Consider the following 14,870-nt stretch of genomic DNA (forward strand, 5'->3'; position numbering starts at 1 on the left):
GTACAGTCTATTTTAGGCATTTGTGATGCGTCCCCTGTTCTAACATCAAACTCCTACTACCTTCTGCACAAATTATTCTGTATCAATTAATTTGGTAATTGCTGTCCTTGTTTCACTTCATGCTTGATACAACCACTTTGAGATCATTTTAAATATAGGTAAGCAATCATTTCATTTAACACTCTTTAAATAACAAAACAAAAACTGAATACAAACACACAAAGCTAGAATAAGCTGCATTAGCTATACATTCGGGGGGGGTGGGGTTTAAATTATGGTAGAAAATTTGAAGTCAGACAAATAAAACCAAAATAATTTGTGCTTTTTGCTTTGATTATTTCACCAATATAGCCTTTCTAATAAAAACAAGGAAAAAACACATTATCATTGCACCTTCCAAAGTGATGGACTATATATCTAATCAGATCTCCTTGCTTTTCCATCTTGTTGTCAGTTACCATAGGCATCAGTTTATCATAGTACTTAGCAAGATAGAAGTGTCCATCCTCCCACTCAGGCAAAAAAACTGTGACATCCTGCAATAAAAGTGAAAATAAAAATTACTTTTTCTAATAGGATTAAAAGAAGAGAAAGATTATTCTTATTCAATAGCCTGCATTATTTACCTCTGGATATAAAAGAGTACTACATCCATATACCTGTGCTTTACATCTACTTCGTATAGATTGGTACAGAAATGTTTGTAAACCAATGTACAAGAAAGTGAGGTACCATATACCTTGTGCCTAGTTTTGTAACACCTCTCAAGCTGGATGGCACCTATATAGAAGATCCCCAGGAATATTTCTACTGAGGAAATTATAGTTTCAATAAAGCTTAAAAAAAAAAAAATCTTCAGAAAGGTTTCTGGTCCCACCCCTTGCTTTTAGCAACTAAATTGTCAGCATTCTTTTTGGCTTCTCTTGTTTCTTTATATAATATGTTTCAAATAAACCTTTATAGCAGACGTCAGCAGCCTACATACAGCCCAGAAACAGATTTTATCTGACTCTTCTCCCACTGACATAAATGGGGTTGACCTCTTGTCCAGGCCATCCAGGCAGGAAGCAACCCTGGAAGTAGATGTCTCATATACATGGGTCAAAACCACATTCAGGCCCTTCCAATAGGAGATAAAGAAAAGTGGAGAAGTTAAAGCACTAACCACCTCCTTTCCAACTCTTTAGAGGCTGATAATATCATATTCATGATAGTCCCAAGCACACACAGAAGAACAACATTACAGATTATTCTTTATACAAAACTGTGCTGAGAACTATCCACCAAGTTTGTTACTTACCAGTAACAAAATTCTAACCTCTACATTTTTTAGTTACGTACAAACTTATTACCCACATTACTTGCACTGGCTTTACTGGAATTATCTAGTTAGCGCAGGGGTGGGCAAAATGCAGCTCTGGCCCACAGATCACAGCCCAGGCCTGGCACATGCAGCTGGTCCCACTGCCTCTGAGTACACAGCGGATCTGGGGCAGCATGGCAGTCAGACTCCACTTCCTGGCGCCAGTGGCTCCTTCCAGCTGCTGCTGCTAGTGTTGCTGTCACTGGACCCATCCCTGCTGCCTGGGCACCCCAGCCTGTCTGTCCCGCACCTACTGCCAAGGGTGCCATATAGAGCAGGTAGGGTCTCCATGGAGACTGGCCTGGGACTTCTGTGGGCAGGGAGCGCTCAGCTGGGTGGATGGGATGGGGCCATGAGCAGGAGGAAAGTGGCATCTGGGAGTGGGACAGGCAGGTGGGCCCAGGGCTAGGATTGCGGGGCAGTGACAGTGCAGGTCTAGTGTCCAGCACAGAGCTGTGATCCACTCCCCACATGACGGACTGTCTGACCCGACCCAGAAGTGCCCAATGGATCATGACTAGATTAGGCCACAATACACCACTACACAGCCACATTGTACTGGGTCTGCCTGAGTTGGGGCCAGGTCACAGGCATACACTTTGCCCCCTTCCTGGGTTGGGCTGGTCACAATCTGTCACGTGGGGAGTGTTTTGTGACTCTGCCCCAGGCCCTGATGCCATGCTGTCACTTGCTCTGCAATCCCAATCCTAGTCCCAGTCTTGGCCTCCATCCCACACACCTGCAGCCTCATCCCATTTGAGTGTGCCGTGCCCATGGGTGTCACTTAGGAAGTTTTAATGAGATGTGGGTGAGTGGGTGGGTGAGGGGGTGAAGGAGTGTTGACCTGGCCCGCAACCTCTCACCAAACTCCCTAAATTGCCCTCCAGCCTAAATAACTGCCTAACCCCGAGTTACAGTTTGGCTCTTGTTAACAGGAGATCCAAAGCAGATATATCAAGAATTTAAATTAATACTAACCCAGACTATAAACTCTTCAGGATAAAGATCACCTCATTACTACATGTTCATACAGCACTAACCATGATAAGAATCTTATCTTTTCATCCCAATGTTGGACCTTGACTGTTACTGAAACCTGTTACCCCTTTACTACTCATAGTATTGTACTCACCTTATATTTTTTCATAACAGCATTGCTTTCAAAGTTGGCTGTTTCTTCCATGAATCTGCCAACCAACAGCATTGCCCGGCTGTGGATCAGCTGACTTTTGGTATCAGATGGTGTTTTATTCTCAGGAAAACATAATTCAACGCCCTTCTGAAGAACAATGAGTGCCTGGTGAACCTCACCCTAAGAGACAGAAAGTACTGTTCAGCATACACATTTATTTAGTGAAAAAACCTGTAACAATCTGAGCACAATCAAGGTTCTAGTTTTGATCTATAAGCTTTAAATGGCTTGGGCCCTCCATAATAAAGTGACTATGTTCCCATATGAGCCCTAAATCATGATGGTACTCCTGCAAGTCTAAGCTATGCACCAAGTTTGTTCAGAGAAAATGCATGGAAGGTCACTCTCAGCAGCTGCTCCTCAGATTTGAAACTCCCTCCCTGCTGAGGTGGGCCTGAGCCTGAGCCCAGACATCTTCTAAAAGTGCTACAGGACCTCCATATTAGGGAGTTTGTTTCATTATTTACTGTTTTATTTTGACAATTTGTCTGCTTTTATCATTTATCTTATTTCAAGTGAGCTTTTCAGAGAGGGCAGCATCTAAGTCAAATAAATAAATAAAGCAGTTTACAATTGTTAGTAATAAAAATCAACATTCATAAATGAGGCACGGTCATGTTGTTTAGGCAATAACAAATGTTAATTTCCTTTTTGCTTACCTTGGACCACAGCCACTTTGCTCTTTCTATATACAGTTCTGACAATGTGGACTCCCCAGCATTCAGAAGAGCATTGTATGCGGTTTGGTGATGACCAGCTTTTCTTGCAACCCTAGCACTCTGGAGCCAGCATTCTCCAACCAATTCACTGTAATCTTGCCTGCAATGTTGTTTTTCCAAAACCCAAAAAGTTTCATGAGTAATGTCATTAAAATTTCAAACATGTATAATAATATATTAAAATGAAAACACAAACAGCTTAAGAGATGCTTTATTTAAAGAGAACCTCTGCATTTAAAATTTGTAATATTTTTGGCTTTTATCCAGTTAGGTTAAAAAAAAAAAAATCACCTTTCTCCCTACTAATCTCATCTTTTCTAACTTGACAAACACCATCTTCTTCCTGTATTTTGAATATAAATAAATAAGGCTGGTTTTGTTTACCATGTAAATGTCAAGATTCTTAGCCATAGTTCATTAATATACAGAATAATACTATTCTAAGAGAAATATCAGATTGATATACAGTATGAAAAGTGAAAAAACAATCATGGTTTCACCTTTTAATGAGGCTAAGCAAAGCCCTTCTAAGTGCTAAGATGGGCTCTTTTGCTCTGAAGGAGTTCTGCGTCATTTCTATACGAGCACACCAGTTCAGAGAATCTTTACCATGGTCACCATCTGACTCCTGAAATAATGGCCCAATACAGTGTTCCAATTCACACAGCATATGTAACCTGTGATGACAGAACAGAGGAAGGTATTAGAAATGCCTTGCTTTGTTCAGTTACAAAAAAGTTACATGTAGAATCTGTTATTTTGTTGTCACAGTTGACTAGGCAAACAATCCCAAGTAGCATAGCTTCCTCCAGATAACATACAAGGATGTATATGCTAGCAAAATGATTCTTCTCTCACCATCTCCTCTTTGAATATTTGATTAACTGAGTCCACAGAAAACCAAATTTTCAGTAAGAAGGGGGTCAATGCTAGACTCCTACTTTAGCAAAGTTCTTACTGATACAGCCAAGGAGTCCACTGTTTCTAAAACAATTAAAGTTTCTTTCTTTCAGTAGTATTTTTTGGAACATTTTTACTGTTTTTGAAGATGCCATGGTGGAGTTAGCATAACATGCAGTGTTGCTCTATTATTTCATAATTTGCTAAAAAAACTGTTTTAGAAATGTTGGGTGTGGTACTATGCATTGTTGTGGCTGAAAATGCAAGGCTGAAAACTTAAAATGTTTCTCATGTCTCTTTAATGAGCACTCTAAATGTGGAGAGTTTATGGTTGGTATGAGAACAGCGATGAGAGGGAGGCATTTGGAAACAGGTAACTTGAATTGTTTCGACTACACCTTGCTGTATAAGCATAAAACGTAACTTTAGAAAAATGAATGAGTACCACAAATGTAGAGCTAGTAGGCAAGTTCAGACATATATATATACACATACATACATATATGTATACATACATACATACATACATACATACACACACACACACCGAAAATAAAGGTTGAAGATTGAAGATATATCTATTATGCAAAGGAGCTATAAAACCTCTCTTCATGCACTACTGCTTGTACAGCTTTTTGATCTGCATTAAATCGCCTTTAAAGTAGGATTATTAACGTATTGAAGCTAGAAGTGAAAGGCCAGATTTTGTTTTCAGTATTAGCAGTGTTAATAAAATATAATCTCATTGAAGTCAGGTGTTATGACAAGTAGACTGAATTTGTGTTTTAACTGTGGTGTTTTAAAACAGATTTTGGTCCTTGGTTTTAATTTTGTAACATGTACATATGAATTCAGTGACTGATTTTTTAATTCAAGGGCAACAGTTACAGCAAAGATTTGTGGCTATTTCCACTGCAGGAGAAAAAAAATGCAAAAATCCCTGTTGATCAGGGAAGTTTTCATTTGGAAGAAAAAGTGAGAAAATGAAACCGAAGTCCAAATCCTATTTCACTTCTATTTCACTGTACAGACAGTCAAAAAGCCTGAGGTGGAAGTGATTCAATCTTTGCAGGTTAGTCTACGCTGTGTAGGATTGAACCAATAAGCAAGTGAACAGACATTCCCTTTTGATTCTGGAAATGCAGCCACATGCCTGCAGTGGCCAGGGGGTGCTACAGCACACCTCCCTGCTCAGCAGGAGCAGATAGCTCGGGCCAAGGCTAGCCTGCCTATCCTGAAGGTAGGGATTGCAGGGGAGGTGCAAAACATCCTAGGATGCTGGGGGACTATGATCTAATTTGAATCTGGACGGGAACTGGGACAGCAGTTCAATAAAATGACTTACCTAAATCAGTTAAGATTGAAAAATAAATGTTTTCGCTCGATCTGAGCCTTCAAGAGGCCGAGAAGCGATCCATCCAGATTTATCTTAAACTGGTTTCGGACATTTTGAAAGAGGCACTGAACTCCTGTTGTGTTACAGATTTGAACCAGTTTTTGATCACGTATACAGGTTTACACATAATTTCTGTCCCTAGTCCTAAGGCACTTCCTATTCCTCCCTGTTTAAATCCCTGAAAAACCATTAACAAATCAACTGTGGTAACTTATTTGCAACTTACTTGTCTTAAGACTGAGTTGGAAAAAGTGGCAAGAGGAAGAAGGACCTGCGCAACCTTTTGTGTTTAGTTATTCTAAGGCTTGAGCAGGGTGGAAGAGAAATTCTCTTAGACACTTGAGTATGACTTGGGTAGCTGAGGCGTGAAAAAAATTTGGGTCCACTAGTTAGCACCATTTATTATTGAAAAGGAAGAGTCTAACTGTTGTTTACATGATTGAGACATACATTTTAAAGTATATTCTTTAGCCTTTGAACACAACAAAGCAGTATGTAGATGTCCCAAAATACCTGATAATATGTTCATATCCTCGTTGATAGGACCCTCTTTCAAAGCTTGCTGCTGAGAGGGGGACAATCTGCTCTGCTCGAACAACTTTTAGTGTCTCATAAAAAGCAGTTGTATTTTTCTTTTTTGCTGATAACAACAACTGTCCTAGTCTGACACTCCAGGTAGTGGACTTTACATCTAGAAAAATCAAAAAGGCAATCCAGAACGATACATCAAACTCAGACAATACACCATAGCCTGCCAATACCACAACACCAGAAATGTGTTTAATGCAGTCTAGACCATACAAGCTTTCACCAGAATTATTTAAAATATATTTCAAAAGATGTTATGACAACTAAAGGGATACAACATTAATATTGTATCCCCCTCCCCAAGAAGCTTGAGGAAATTCTGCCAAATAAGCTTTCAGAATCCTGAAGAGTGGTAATTTCAGAAAAAACCTGAAGGAGCTTGGTCTTAAGGTCTCTTGAAATTTCAAACTATAAAAAGTTAGGATAGATCAAAAAACACATCATGACCAGCCAAATGTCAAACCAGAAAGCTCACAATAAATGTCCTTAGTTTAAAGCTATTTTTAACATTATTATATACAATTGCACAAAAATGTTACTACCTGAAGCCAAGTAATTTTCCAGTAAATCCCACTGAGATAGTTTCCAGGCTGCCTCCACTCTATATGTGTTCAATTCAGAAGTCCATTCAGACCTAGTACATTTAAAAAAAAGCAAGAACAGCCAGTGTTGCATCCATAATAATTATTTGTTCAAAGTATATTAGTCCTACATTTTATTATTAACCAATTGTCTTTAAAACAACATCTTTATGTTACTTGAAACCAATGCTATAACAAGTTATTATACATTTTCAGTAAAACAAAAAACAGTAATCAATCTATAAAAAAAAAAATATTTATAGCTACCATAAAAGCCTGTCAAAAATGACAGGGAAAAATAGGCTACTTGTTATAGGGTGCGCCACGTTGCTGTTATCCACTGTGTCATTACCAACTTGAGCTGTTCTGCCTGGTTTTCTTCATTTCCAAGTGTCCCCTATGTAAACTCCTTTGGATACTTCTTCAGACACTGATGATTTTCCATGCACAGTGCATTTGGATTCAATCTTCCACATGGCCTGTGAAGCATACATCTTGTCACATTGATCTCTGCTCAACAGATAATGCACTGTTGTACAACTGAATGTTTGTTCTAAAGTTCTGGGAATGCTTGTTGTTCTGATTCATCATCAAATCCCGCAAATACTCTGGAAATGGTCTGCTTCAAGGCAGAATCACTTTACCCTTATAAGAATAACTCCAGAATTGGCCATCTGACAGTCTTTCAGCTTGAAAGTTTGAAGAGTTACAAATTTGGCACACCACGTCATCAATCCACAATAATGTTCCTCAATCTCATCTTCAGTGAATCTATTGTTGCCTAGTCTTTCCGCTTGCCTTCTACTGTCTCTGCAAACCCTTTGCCTTTCCATTGCATCTCTTCCACAATATCCTCCTTGCTCATTCATTTAGTTTTGTCTTACTCTTGCCATAATTTCTGCATTCAGTTGAGGTCTGTTCTCTGCTTCATCTTGGTAAGGGTGTTGTGGGTTAAAGTTAAAGTAAGGGTGTTCAGGGACATTTTTTGCTCAGATACCGAGTACACCATAACTAATTGAAATCAATCACTAGAAGGACAGAAAAGTAAGCAGAAATATGGTTTTTTTTGAGCATGACAGGCAGAATGATAAAAGACACAAGAGAAGAAAATTATTATAGAGGATAATTTGTAACTGACATCTTATAAATGGGGTTTACAACAAATAGTAGAAAAACATTTTATAATTAAAAAAAGGACTATTTTCTGGTCAAAATGTTCCACTGGATTGGCAATACTGTTAGAAAAACACATATATACACACGTATACCTATACACACACAAGTAAGAGTGCTATGCAGGAGTTGGCTGAGTTTCAAAGTACTGAAATCCTTGTTTGGGGCAGCCCTGGGCAATAGTCTCCCATAACTTGGTTTCAGTGTTGCATTTTTTTTCAAGTTGTCCTTGAAGCACTTTCTCTGCCCTCCTCTTGAGCATATGCCTTGACTGACCTGGGAAAATAAAACTTGCTTCAGGAGTCTGGAGTCAGACATCCAAATGATGTGGCTGGCCCAGCGAAGTTGACTTTGGATAATCATCACCTTGATGTTTGTGGTGTTTGCTTGTGAGAGGATGCTATCATTGGTGCATTTGTCTTCCCAGTGGTCTTGAAGGCTCTTCACACTCAACAACCATCAACACTGTGGAAGACATCTCCAGTGGCTTGAGATGTCTTCTGTACTTTGTCCATGTCTCAGCTCTGTACAGCAAGGTAGGAAATCACAACCTCTTGATAAACCACGCGCTTGATTTCGGATCTAATGTCACCATCTACAGAATATGTATACATAGATATGTAGGTATGTGGTAAGGCAAGGAAATAAATTTTTTTTTCTTAATAAGTTAAAGCATACATTTCCACTGCAAGGATACACATAAGAAATGCTAATATTACTGGCAGTCCTGAAATTAAGATTTTATTTAAAAATTTAAAAATGTAAGAATTCTCCTTTCTCAAACTGCTTGTGACTTCTGCACTATGTACCTGATCATGTGGGAATAATAATTAGATACAGCTGTAGTACAAGAATGTTGTGTTACTCAAAAATTGTTTTAGTTGTAATAAACCCATTTATTACCTGTTGGCAAGCACTCCGTTCACTTGAGTGATCACAGTAGATAGTTGTCCAAGACCTAACATGGACTTCACAACACCATGATAATGAATTATCTAGAAATATAGGAAGGCATAATCAAAATGGGTATCACCCATTACCAAGAAATACCAGGGTGGTAATCTGCAGGGCATTTATCTAGTTTTGCACTTTTAATTTTTCTTGAATATTTTTCTTGCTTTTAGTTTGATATGAAAAGGAAATAAATAATTAAAAGTTACTCATTAAAAGAATAATCAAATCACCAAAAAAAATTACAAATTTGAACAGAGCATCTGACTTCAAGAACCTCAAATTACACATGCAATTTCTGAAACCTTTCAGAAATACATAAAGTCAGGTTCAGAGTGATTTTTTAAATATGTGACCCTGAGAAATGCTATTTAACAGTCTGAATGATGAATTCGTACAAACAGTGAGAAAGAGAGACAAAACACATTCGTGTCAAAAGACCTTTGAAAAAAAGGAAAAGTCAAAACAGACTTTGAGTAGCTTCATTCACAATTGGTCTAATGATGTTTTGGGGAGTTTTTTTTCAGTAGATCCTAACTGAATTAGGAGTACAAGAGCACCAGATTTACCATATCCTGCCTTCAACAGTGGTCTGCTGCTTCACAGGAACATGCAAGAAAGCTTGAAATAAGCAATTCCAGAACAACTCATCTTCAGGGAAAGGTTCTACCAACCACTCCCCTCCCGCCCACAACTAGGTAGAAGTGAATTTATACCCTGAAACTTCAGGGTTTATATGCTTTCCAAAACACTGGCTGTTTCATGGGTAAATACTATTTACCCAGCAGTACTATTAAAATCTTGGATACTTACTCTGGCTTTATTAACTTCCAATACCCTTAAGACAAGCTAAGCTTAAGCCTCCATATCTTATGCCAAAGAATTCCACAGTTAGTTTATCAGTTCTGAATTTGCCACCTGTTGATTTCAGGTTGTTGTTTTGGTCTGTATTCATGAAAAACGTTCATGAAAAAGTTGAAATTAAATAGTGAGGCAAAAAGAATGAGCAAGCACCATTCTAAGGTATCCTAATATTTCTGCTGGCACACATCTGCACCAATATACATATCTGCCATCTAATCCTGGATCTTTACCAAACAAAACCTGCCAATTATCTGATCATCCACATGCAGAGATCAGTCCATAGATATACCAATTACCACTTTCACTTTTAAACCAGCATTGTTCAGAATCAAGAGCATGAACCCACTATGTACAACCCTAGGGAATTATGCAATTATACACCCATGCAACTTTGCACATAAAAGGCATGACTGCACCTAACTGCATAAGTTAACCGTGGCAGGCTCTGTTCCTTCACCTCCCCAGGGGTCCTGGCACTCCACCTGGGGGCCCCATGATGTGGAGGCACAGAACAGTGCAACTGGACAGCTGAGTAAGGGGGGAGGGGAGGTCCTGCCTGCAGGAGCAGAGACTGGGTATGGGGTTTGTGGGTGGGTGCGGACTGCGCACCATCGGGCTAGCCCGCTGGTTCCATGCCTTCACGTGAGGCTTCCAGTACTCCAGCAGGACGTCAAATGTGGAGGCAAGCAAGAGCCCACCTGGCCCAATGGCACATGACTCTATAGCCCAACGGCCTGGCCCAGTGGCACATGACTCCTCACTGGAGTGCTGGAAGCCCAATGTGAAGGGCCAACTTGGCTCGATGGTGCACAGCTAGAAGCAGAGCCATGCACCACCAGGCTGGGAAGAAAGCTGCACACAGAGGCATGGAGTTGCACACCACTGGGCCGAGTAGGCTCGTGCTTGCATCCACGTGCAGCTTCCTGCTTGAGTGCTGGAAGCTGCAAGTGGAGGCATGGAAGCTGCCTGACTTGATGGCATGTGGCTCCCAGTCCCAGCCCATACCTTCACAAATCCCACCCCCACACAACTCACCCCCACTCCCCAACCATACAAAGTACCTGCATATATTTCTAAAGAAGGTTTAATTACTGTTAATAGCAACTCAAAGGAAATCAATATAAAAGCACACTTATGTTCATATTTTATATAAATTATTTTAAACCACTATCATACTTTTTGCGTTTTCACAGAATGGAAAAGTAAGAATTTGCCTTGCATTTTACCTCATCAGGTTCCAGCTGAATAGCTCTGTCATAACAGGCTGTAGCATCCCTCAGCAAACCAATGCTTTCATGTTCAAGGATCTGTTCTTTCAGAGATGGTTCTGCCTTTCGAATTGCACTCACCCCAGCCACTCCATCTGGTTCATGCATAGCAGCATATAGTTTCTTTGTTTAAATGCAGAAAAATATTGCTATTAGAAATGTAAACCAATCACAGTACTTCTACTGAAAAAAAAAAAAGCCATTTGTATATCTTAAGAATTAAGCATATTGCTAAAGAATTTTCTTATCAAACCATTCCAAAGCAGAATTCTCAGTCATGAATCACTTCAGTAAATTCTTTAGACATCTCAGACTATTTTATTGGCCAGATTTCCAAATGCACTTCAGCCATGCTTTAACTTTCATATGCATCAGTAGTCACCATCTTATGCTACTGAAAGGAGTAATATTATCAGGGTTTATTTGAACCAGTTTATGAAAAGGAGCAAATTCTCAGCAAGTTGTACAATTCAGACTTGCAAGCTGTATGCAGCTGATCACAGTACTATCATTCTAAATTACTTCTTCAAACTAGGAAATCACTGGATAATATAAACAGGGAAACATGAATAGTGTTGGTTTATCTCATGTTACAAGTTAATAACATTTCTTGAAAATATCCTTCACATCTGTAAAATACAAAGTGTATTTCATCTATATTGGCATAAGTAACTTTCCTTTACGTACAGGAATTTCAGTGATAGATGGGTTGTTTTTTTTTAAGAAAATCAAGTTCGCTGAAAGAGCAGTAGTCTCTCTTTAAATTTACAGTAAAAGCTTGGCTATCCAGCACCCATGGGGAATGGGGGGTGCCGGATAACAAAATATGCCAGTTAACTGAGCAGCCTGAACACACATCTTTGCCTGCTCAGGCCGCTGCCTCTCCTGCCACATCGCTGCCCCTCCTGCGGGAGACAGGGAGGGGGGCCCCATGCAAGCTGCTATGCCCCAGGCCTTGGGGGCTCAGGAGCACAGGCTCCTTTGCCCCAGGCCGTGGGGGCTCGGCGAAACCAAAATTGCCATGGTGGACACTTCTGATTTTGCTTTTCCCTTACAAGCCAGCATACTGGTTAACAGAGCATGCTGGCTTGTAAGGTGCCAGATAGTGCAGCTTTTACTGTAAAATGTTATTAGATTTTCATTCTAAATTTCTTTTTTCCTTATAATTAAAGAGAATACCCTGGAGCCAAAAAAAAGCCCCTCCTCCAACAAAGCAGCATCTTAGAGAGGTGTACTTACACCTTTATCAAAAATAAAAACTTTAAAAAATATATATTTAAAAACCTGTAAAAAACCGAGATGCTCCTGGATATTTTGTTTCTTTTCTGTGATGAAAGATTCAAAGTGCATCACTGCTCTTGTGTATGCCTTAGAACGAAAGGAAGCTATAGCCAATGTATCCTGAGGTATGAGGTCTAGAAAACGAGTCACATTTTGATATTCTCCATAGTTCTCGCTTGATGCTGTGGAATGAAATCATTTAAAAAGTTTGTTATCTAAGTTTAACTTCAAGTTATCTTAAACATCAATGTTCAGTTTCTCTCTTATTACAATTTTATGATGGGCTATATTGAGAATACGTCTCCTTTAGCATAACTATGATTTCTTAGAAATGTCTTTAGTTCCGTGCTCCTAAGGTTTTCTAGGCAGCATGTATACCAACTTAGTTTTACAGATTTCCAAAAATAAAATTTAGGCAAAAAAAGTATTACATCATGTTTTACTTTGACACTATGTATTTTGATTCAGAGGATAATGTTACAACAATTTACCAACAGTATGGTAAGAAGAAATTAAAAAAAAGATACTATCATCATCTCAGCAGTAATGTTTCATTCTTATGGACATTCCTATGGCTGCTTGCAGACATTAAAAAAACCCAACAACTCTACAATGGTGCTTTCCTTTAAACTCAGCACACTTCCACACTGAGCCCACTGCATGCCCAAAAGAGGCAATGCATTAGGTGGACGCAGCTTGTTCAATATCTGTATAGATCTGGTGCTTTAGTGGGGCTTCTTTTGCATTTTTATCGAATAGCTGATTGACTCGGCTTCAGAGAAGAGTGCCAGAAAGCCCCAGTGCAGCGCCCAATCTATACAGACGCTGCAGAGCCAAGTCGAAGTAACATGCTGCTGCTTCCGGTAAAATGCATTTTTTTTTAACATCTGCAAACAGCCTATATGCTTATCTGAAGAATACTAATTCCAGTTCACATGCAATGTTAATTAGCATCACTAACATTTCACATCTCCCTTGTCTCTGTTTGACTTGCTAGTAGTTTTCTCAGCAATAAGCATCTGGAACTTATGTCTAGCCCATTGTGTCAGGTGATCAAGCATGGAGAACACTGTCTGGGTGCTTAGTTGACTCAGATCCAAGGCACTATCCTGGAGTCTTCTGTTACAGAGGTCATCATGTTTGAGAACAGCCATGATCTCTGCATAAACCTACCCAAAAGATAATATAAAAAAGGCAGACATTTTTAGTGTCATCATACAGGCTGCAAACTATTATAGGACAGCTGAAAAAACAAAGGTCGAACTAGAAATATTAGGCATTATAACTGTATCTGTAATTTATATACTGAAACTCCCCACAGCAAGGACACACAAGCAAACACATCTTAGCTACACAATTAGAAACAGGAGAAGAATGATTAATGTACAGTTATTTTCAAAATATAAATCTGAAGAAAAGTTAGAGTCTACACTTCTTCCTGGTTTCTTTCAGAAAACCACATACCCACCTACCCACATCCACCTTTCTGGAACACAAGCTGCAGGCTATTACCAAGTGCAGAGGTTAACTCACAAAAGTACATGGCACTATGAACTGCTAACCAGGGGTATTAAATCAAGCAGCTTTTCCCCAAAAGCAGTCGTGCTCAACCTATGTCCTATGGTCTGGATCTAGATTTCAAAGCGACTGGATCCAGCCTGCAGCACAGAGGACCAGCAGCAAACAGCTTGACCTGGTACATCCCATTCCCTGGCCTGCTATCACTGCAGCTCTCCTTCTCTGCCGCCTTCCTCTCCCTCTGCCATTGCCAGTCACTTCCTTCTGGCAGTGGAGTGGAGAGGGGATTGGTGGCCCACAGCACAGGCAGTTTATAAGCACCCAGCCTGCCCCTCTAAAAGGCTGAGCCCTAAAGTGTAGGTGAAAGCCACAGCGGGGTAGTTATGAGTCAAGAGTCTGTTGATGCCTCAGCTCAATTTAGCCCTGAGCAAGGTGTGGCACATCCATGTTCTCCCTCTGACACTCTAGCTCCTGATGTTGCTGCTGTACAACTGGGATTCACAAAGGAACTACCAAGATTTACAAAAAACCTGCCTGGAAATTGATGTTATTAATAAGACTAGTGTTGAATATCTAAAATTTATACTGAGCTCTTCAAATATTGTGCTGAGATTCCTCAATTTTAATTTTTGTGAAAAATGAATGTGATTATAGCAATGAACTTGCCTCAGACAGGGAGTTGTTAATCTAGAGGACCTCTCAAAGTCCCATCCAGTCTCATTTCTTTATGACTATGATGGGTCCATCTTACCTCTTGCTGATCCTCCTGACTGCATCCCAGTAAAACATAAACAAGAATGTGTGGAAGAAGATAGATTGTCACTTTGAAGTCATGTTTCATCATGATACTGCAGCAGTTGAAGACTTTGCTGGCAAGCTCATGTTGTACCTATAACAAATATGGTATTTTTCAAGAAAAATCTGATTTTGATAGATAAAAAAATGTGACTGGCATGATTTTTTAAGGCTTCAGACAAGCAAAATTTCAATATAATCTTTTTTTTTATTATTATTAATGAAGATCAATTATGTCCAATCCAATTTATTATCTGATGACCCACAAATGGTAGAGAGGT

The 14,870-nt window shown here is 39.5% G+C and overlaps 1 protein-coding gene across 2 annotated transcripts in view; it reads right to left on the reverse strand.

Moving 5' to 3' along the window:
• ATR (ATR checkpoint kinase) overlaps nucleotides 1-14,870 on the reverse strand; it is a 78,700-nt gene that overhangs the window by 20,791 nt on the left and 43,039 nt on the right. For both annotated transcript variants that reach the window (XM_090051519.1, XM_090051518.1), the window contains 11 exons: nucleotides 14,546-14,683; nucleotides 13,238-13,445; nucleotides 12,280-12,458; nucleotides 10,954-11,118; nucleotides 8,816-8,907; nucleotides 6,701-6,792; nucleotides 6,084-6,261; nucleotides 3,775-3,951; nucleotides 3,215-3,374; nucleotides 2,496-2,675; nucleotides 394-536 (listed from right to left, as the gene is read on the reverse strand). In XM_090051519.1, coding sequence (XP_089907645.1) covers nucleotides 394-536; nucleotides 2,496-2,675; nucleotides 3,215-3,374; nucleotides 3,775-3,951; nucleotides 6,084-6,261; nucleotides 6,701-6,792; nucleotides 8,816-8,907; nucleotides 10,954-11,118; nucleotides 12,280-12,458; nucleotides 13,238-13,445; nucleotides 14,546-14,683 — 1,712 coding nt within the window. The remainder of the gene's footprint in view (nucleotides 1-393; nucleotides 537-2,495; nucleotides 2,676-3,214; nucleotides 3,375-3,774; nucleotides 3,952-6,083; nucleotides 6,262-6,700; nucleotides 6,793-8,815; nucleotides 8,908-10,953; nucleotides 11,119-12,279; nucleotides 12,459-13,237; nucleotides 13,446-14,545; nucleotides 14,684-14,870) is intronic.

The sequence above is a fragment of the Crocodylus siamensis genome, chromosome 6, assembly GCF_052110815.1.
Source record: "Crocodylus siamensis isolate JL-2025a chromosome 6, ASM5211081v1, whole genome shotgun sequence".
Classification (NCBI taxonomy): domain Eukaryota; kingdom Metazoa; phylum Chordata; order Crocodylia; family Crocodylidae; genus Crocodylus; species Crocodylus siamensis.